Here is a 7,166-nt window from a genome sequence, read left to right on the forward strand (position 1 = left end):
AGCATCTTGATATGCCACACCTGTGAGGTGGGATGGATTATCTCGGCAAAGGAGAAGTGCTCACTAACACAGATTTTAGACAGATTTGTGAACAATATTTGTGGGAAATGGTCTTTTGTGTGTATAGAAAATGTTTTAGATCTTTGAGTTCAGCTCATGAAAAATGGGAGCAAAAACAAAAGTGTTGCGTTTATATTTTTGTTCAGTGTACATTTTTTTGAAGGGTAACAGAACATTTAACATTTTTTTGACCCTTGAGAAATTTAGCAGAAAAAAAGGACCTAACTGAATCTGCACATGGGAAGAAACGCTGCTTTGTTGCAGTACATACTGTAGTTATTTTATCCAGCAGAGGGATTTTCCTGCTCTTTCAGAGTGACAACTATTCATGAATGTTAGCAGATGCAGAAGGGAGCAGATGTTGCATGACATTTAGCACACTGAAACCACTTGTGTGTGTCAGTAAAAGTTATTCAGTCGCAAAACACTGTTTCCCTTTTCAATTAAGAGCATTAAGACTAATCGAGTCAACACAGCTAGATTTCTGGAGGAGAAACCCAATTACACGGCAATGCATTTAGCCAGATTTCATAGAGTTCCTGAACACATTTCATTATATTTAAACTTAGCAATAGAGCTGGACTATAATCAAATTACTCTGAATCTGCATTATGAGTAAAATGTCAACATCGTGAAAGCTGTGTTATTACAAAAAGATGACTTTTACTCAAAAAGTAATGGGTGAAAGTTGGCAACATCAGCTGCCAGGGGTCGTGACAGTCCTGTGAACTGTGGTAGGCGTGCATAAAACTCTTGGCATCATGACCCGAAATGTCTCCTGACTCCAGGTGGCCAGCTGGCTCAGGCCATCCCGTAGTGAGTTTAACAGTTGCCTCTACCTGAAGGGCAGACTGAAGAAGGACTCTGCACACTGACCGGCCCTCTCAGCTTGTGCTTGGTAACAAATATCATCTCTGGTGGTTCTGGTGTGTTATTATTCTTGCTCAAGTGTCATGCAAATTATGTCCTAAAAAATGGGATGTATCAATCAAGCAAACAGATTTTATTTTTGGTCAAATCGTGCAGACCTCCTCAAGGGTAGGGCTGCTCCTTGAAAGTCGCAGATTCGAATCTCTCAGTCGGAGACTCCTCAGTCAACTGAGATTGCTTCTGGGACTGGGTTAAAATAATTGAGTCATCCGATTCAAATCGATATGCGTTTGAATGACCTGTAACTGATTCATAAAACCAGAGATCGATCTTTAGAAATATAGGTTTTCCCCCACAGATGTGTGACGCTAAGTTATTAACGACTGTAGTATTGAGAAGCTGAGAAGCTCCAACGTCACTGGCTCTTTCTATGTTTTGGTGTCAGCAGCCTCTCCTCCTGCTGTCTGTGCGTCGGGGCTGCTGATGCCGCAGATGAGACAGAGCGGTAAAGATAGAGATACGAGTTGACCACAGACACGCTTGTTCCTGTAAGTGCAATAAATCCTCTACAAGGAAAAGGCCAATACTTACTCAATACAGCTGTTTAGCAACATGTAATCGTTCAATCTGCTCTGTCCGCAGTCTCTCGTCCAGCGCCACTAATATTATATTATAAACAAGTCAGTGTGCTGTGCAGTGTACTTCTAGGGACATTTTGGTCCCCAGATTTTGCTGCAGAGTGAGCGCTCCTTACTTGCACGCTACTCTTTGGTCCAGGCTGCTGCGGATGGATGTGATGGAGCAGCAGAGGAGGAGAAACTTTCCAATATAGGGCTCCAAGACAGTATTATGTCCTCTCTTCTGCTTGTTTTACAGCTCATGGTTACTTAATATTATACAGTCTTTGACTTTTGTTTGATACCTAGTGTCGGCATATATGTTGTTGCACATTTCCCATCAGCCGTTAGCTTATTTACCAGATTACATGAATGCCGCTTTAACACTGAACGTCCTGCTGAGCCCAATCAACTTAAAAACTTTATACGTAAAAAAAATGTGAAAGAAAAAAAAGTTGAATATTTGGATTAACCAGCCGAATCTGGTTCGACTGACATAATTCTGTGTTGGGTACAGCCCAAGGTGGGGCGCTAAAGTCTCTCACCATGCATCCTTGTTTTTCTGACAAAGAATTCAACCAGTTTTCTGTTCTATAATCAAACAAGTTTCCAAAAATTATTCTCACTTTCTCCCTCTGATACAGACCAACACGTGGACTTCAGGGGCAGTTATGAAAACAAATGAGCAGTATGTAACCTTTAAAAAAAAAAACCCACTGTAAGCAGACATATGCATGAAAGTACACCACCAACCTGGACGAGGGACAGGCTGCAGCGCTGGGGTCTGGGCCTTCCGAGCAGATGCTCCTTCCTGGAAAACACAACGGCACCCAAGGGTCATAACCAAAAACATACTATCCCTTTGACCAAGTAAACGTTGCAGAAACAAAAATGTTGCTAGTTGTGTTGGTGTGCATGTAAAGGCCTGACCCACTGAATGGTGATGATTGATTCAGACTGCTCAGACACACTCACTGACTTTAAGACATATTTGAGAGTTTAAGTCATAAAAACAGTCTGAGAGGAAAATGTAGATTAAAATGTGGGAAAATTAAAGAAGTTCCGTTTAAAAATGGTGACCCAAACAGTTTTTTTGTTGAGCACTGCTCATCGTCAACTCCCGCTAGATCACTGTTGATTCCCTGTAGGGAATTAAGTGTGTGTACGAGCGTGCATGTATGTGTGTGTGGTAGGTGAAGCGGCCGGGGCCACGCTAGGGGTCACAGTCTAGCAGTAATCCATCATCGTGTGACATGTTTGCAGGCTGGAGCTAACGCTGACAGAGGAGCTACAGAAACATACAGACCTTGTGGAGTTTGTGAAAACCTCACAGAGCGGCGTGAAGCCAATAAATTGCTTGTGTTGTCCGATCAACAGTCTAAAACCTAAAGATACTCAATTTAGAATAACACAAAGTGCCAGATAATAAACATTAATGGCGTACTCCTTGGCTGAGTTGTAATGTTGGTCAGCTCAGTGGTGCTAGGTGAGCTAGCAGTAGGTGGACGCTTCCCTCTGCACGGTGATACAGTTGGCAGGTGTAATGTAGCAGAAAGAAAATAGTTCCTACATGAAACTGCTCACAACAAGGTCTGTGGATTATCTTGAGTAACAAGGTCATGATTTCTGGAAAGAGACACTGATGTTGAGTTTTCAAATGTATTTTTTGGTACTTTGGTGCAAACAGTGTGTGGGGTGAGTGAATCAAACGCTACTAAGTGTGTGTGAGAAACTGTCTATTCAACCCGCTGAATAATTTTTACCAACACTTCTTTGAAAAGACAACACGCTGACACCATCAGTAAAGCAGCTGCCAGCTGTCACTTTCTCACATCACACATGATCTTGAGTGAATCTGCAGTTTGAAGTGCATGTGCTTGAATTCCAAGTGTCTCACATGTCAGACATCAACCATTGAAAATTAGGGCCCATATCTTTTTTCTTGTCCTTATGTAATCAAAATTAATATTTCAGTATTTTGATATTCTTCTCCTCACTTTTTGTGTATTTATGCAAAATTCAGTAAGTATTTTGTTCTACATTTTTTTCTTGACGAACGTGCAGGCCAGGCTTTATTATTATCAAATAATTCATTTATTCATTCCTTTGTTCAAAGAGGAGATTATGTTCCTGTTTCACTATTCTATAGGGGTAAAGGGAAAATACTGTTTATGCTTCATATGACTGAGAGATACAACAAAAAGTTACTTACAAAGATGTTTGAAGCTCTTCTAATGCATACCACACACTAGAAGACTTTGTAAAGACTTTGAAAGACTAAAGTTTGACACTCACTCACATCTACAAAGCGCATTTATACTTGTGCGGCAGCTGTATGCAGAGTCTATGCCGCAGCCTACTCATGTAGCCTACGCCGTTGTGAGCATTTATACTTGTGCAGTGGTGTGTCTGTCACTCTGCAGTTACACCTTTAAAACACTGGACAGTGGTGAGGTTTCTGTGAAGCGCCGTAAAGTTAAGTTGATTAAAAACACACATTAAACACACATTAAACATGGATTCATAGAGACAATTTCAAACACAAGCACACAAATCAGCTTCACTATAACTCGTAGCATTCATAGACAAACACGTGTTTTGCTGGACACATTTTCCTCATAAATACACATGCTAATATTTTTAGCACAAGCTTATGGCATTTTATGTTGTATAAATGTGCCTAGTGGCTAGTGGACTATTCCTCTACTCATGAGGCCAGGGACAACAGCAACATTTAACAAAGGTAACATTACAAAATTCAGCTACATTACAACTCATAAAGGTTCACTGCCAAAACAACTGTCTTATACTAAACACGTTTTCTAAACAAATATAACGTGCTAACATTATTAGCACAAGTCTATGGCATTTGACATTGTATAAATTAGCCTAGCAACAAGCGAGATTTCCTCTGTTCATATGAAGCCAGGATAAATCACACGCACAAGACTTAAAATGCTATTTTTGTGGAGGCTTTGTTGTCTTCACTATTTATTATTTCTTATCTGTGAAATGAAAGTAAATAACAGCTTAGTTTCCACTGAGGGAAATGGTACATTTCTGAGGAAGGTGCACATCAGGCTACTTCGCAGAAGTATAAATCCTGCATAAAGACTGAATTTTCAGTGACACACTATAATATTTTGCAAAGACTGGGGATCTTGCAGGGTCACTATTTGCTAGACTACAACTAGATTCCTTTTGAGATCATTTTCTGGTAGAAAATATTACGCCAAACTCCCTTAAAGCAATGTGACATTAATGATCCCTTACATGTCCTTTCTTACATGTAGAGACATCTTATGTTGATGACAGTATTCTTGTTCATCCAGCAACAAAATTATCCATAAATGGTATTTGCGTACAAACCATTAATTTATTTATTTTGTTGCTTCAACTTGTTGCCAGCTTCTGTTGGTTAGCTGTGCCACTTTAGTGGAGGGAACCGTGGGTATAAGAGGTGAACTGTTTCAAAAATTAAGATTTCTCACTAAACTAAGTGCTGGTTGGTGGATCAGATACATGTTTTTGGTATAAAGGCGACATAAAGTGTTAAAAGTGAAAAAATATTTGAGTTGGGTCATGATGTTGCTCAAAAATCTAAAAAGCAAAACTTTTAACTGTTACACATGCTCTGTTATCGTGCTCATGAGCTCCCTTGAAAGACATTATTCAAGCTGTGTTTCTTCCGTACGAGTAATGAACAGTGTGTGAATATTTTATGAGATTCATTTAGAATATCCTCCATCGCTATAGCAAAGAAAAAAAACCTATGAAGGAGCTAAAAGGCGTCGTCCCCATCCTGTCAACTGATGGCAGGACAGTTCATCCCTGCCAGTCAAAGCAGCTCTAATGTCAAAACAGAGCACTGAGAAAGCAAAAGGTCTGCACCAATAAGATAAATGAAATACAAAGATAAATAGCTGTTAGTGGGCCCCAAGGTCTGCTTTATCAAATCTATCTACTCTCCTCCCATCCCCCAAGCTGCAGGGCAGAGTCTATCAGCAGCACTGCACAAACACTGTCAGTTACAGAAAAACTGCTTGTCAGCAGCTCTGCAGCAGCTTTGGTGCATTTATGTCCTTTCCAGTGATGGTAAACGTCGCACCAAGATATGTTTTGCTTTACAATAGAGTATTTAAAGAACTGAAACGTGTAAAGAACCGCCCATCAGGCTCTGGATGAAGGTAAGGCTGTAGTGAGTAGGGCTGGGTATCGAAGTAGGATACTTTTTAGGCACTGACCGGATTGCCTCGATACCATCGAGTGTCGTCGTTCCGTACCAAATTTCGATACCTAAGGGGTTAATCTCATCAACGTCAGTGAGCCAGTGATCATGCAGCACGTATGATTTGCTAATATCCAAAAGTGCTGGTGATTGGCTGTACTGAGAAATCCAGGAAAAACACTAGGTTATGACACGGGTTGCGCCTAGACACGGGGGTTATCACAAGTACGTGTTGTATTTTGAGAGGCTGTGTGTGTCTTCATTGTCTACGCTCACTTTCTTGTTCACAGAGGAGGCCAGAGCTATTTGCTGAGGAGGACAAGGCGACTGAAGAACAGAGACCGCTGTCAGCAGCAGTACAGAGAAGGGTCAGGCAGAGATAAAGCACTACAGAGGTCCTCCTCCTACGCTGACCTCAGTGAGTCCAGTAACCTGGTGATGGGACATGACGGACAAGTCAGAAACAATAGTTTCTGACTTGGCAGAGCAAACATGTTCTACTGATGGGGACAATATCCGCCAGGAGCGGGCTTGGCGGTTGCCTGAAAAAGCGGACATGTTGATTGATTTTTAAGAATTTCTGAACGATGTAAAGGTCTTACAGTGGATTTATACTCATACAGAGTGGATATGACGCATCAGTATAAATCCTACTTTAAGTATGCAGCAGTGAGCCTTATGTACTGACTTGCAGCCGTTCATTTTTCACTGTATTGGTCACATTTTGCTCTTTTGTGCTCTTATATACTGTTGGAGCTGCAGTGGCTCAGGATACAAGGCAGTTGTGGTAATCTGAAGACGGACAGTTTGATTTTTGCGCAGTAAAAATGTAATTTAATGATGCTTCATAAAATTGGTATCAAAAAAGTATAGTTCAGGAACCAGTGTCAAAGTCAAGGTATCGAAATTTTAGAATGATACCCATGCCTAGTGGGGAGAGAGGGCGGACCCACCGATCTGAGTGGGTTAGTGACAGTGAGGAGTGTCAGCATTTTACCCAAAGTTGAATATTTTCCAACTTTCAGCGACCATGACGTAGGACAACCACTGCTCCACCCAGCTTAGTCTTGGCAAGGTGCTGGAAACATCAGTAAGTCCAAATTGTATGTTCTGAGGGGATATAATAGACTGAAAGCTCCAGAATTAAAGCAACACTTACCTTTCTGGAAATTTTACGCTTTTCTTTGTTTATGTTTAAATGCTACTAGTCCATACCCATTAGTAGCTTTGTCACCTTCTACCTATGGCAATCCTCAATGCCTATGTGCAGTTTCACATAGATTGACCACGTCAGTGAATAGAAAAACGTGGGACAGACAGAATGACTGACTGACAGAATGACACACTGACAGTTTCCATGATTATGTACAGCATACCATACCATGACTTAG

The 7,166-nt window shown here is 40.9% G+C and overlaps 2 protein-coding genes across 3 annotated transcripts in view; one reads left to right on the forward strand and one right to left on the reverse strand.

The window, feature by feature from the left end:
- Positions 1 to 7,166, reverse strand: part of cdc73 (cell division cycle 73, Paf1/RNA polymerase II complex component, homolog (S. cerevisiae)) — a 40,923-nt gene that overhangs the window by 10,818 nt on the left and 22,939 nt on the right. Inside the window, exon 11 of the mRNA XM_050033395.1 lies at positions 2,301 to 2,358. Within this exon, the coding sequence (XP_049889352.1) occupies positions 2,301 to 2,358 (58 nt within the window). The remainder of the gene's footprint in view (positions 1 to 2,300; positions 2,359 to 7,166) is intronic.
- The window catches only part of LOC126383029 (beta-1,3-galactosyltransferase 2-like), a 10,016-nt gene continuing 8,411 nt past the window's right edge, over positions 5,562 to 7,166 (forward strand). Inside the window, exons 1-2 of one of the 2 annotated variants that reach the window (XM_050033403.1) lie at positions 5,562 to 5,734; positions 6,066 to 6,865. The gene's annotated coding sequence lies outside the window, so the exon portion shown is untranslated. The remainder of the gene's footprint in view (positions 5,735 to 6,065; positions 6,866 to 7,166) is intronic. The other variant, XM_050033404.1, reaches the window with a different exon arrangement.

Source organism: Epinephelus moara, chromosome 21 (assembly GCF_006386435.1).
Source record: "Epinephelus moara isolate mb chromosome 21, YSFRI_EMoa_1.0, whole genome shotgun sequence".
NCBI classification, from domain to species: Eukaryota; Metazoa; Chordata; class Actinopteri; order Perciformes; family Serranidae; genus Epinephelus; species Epinephelus moara.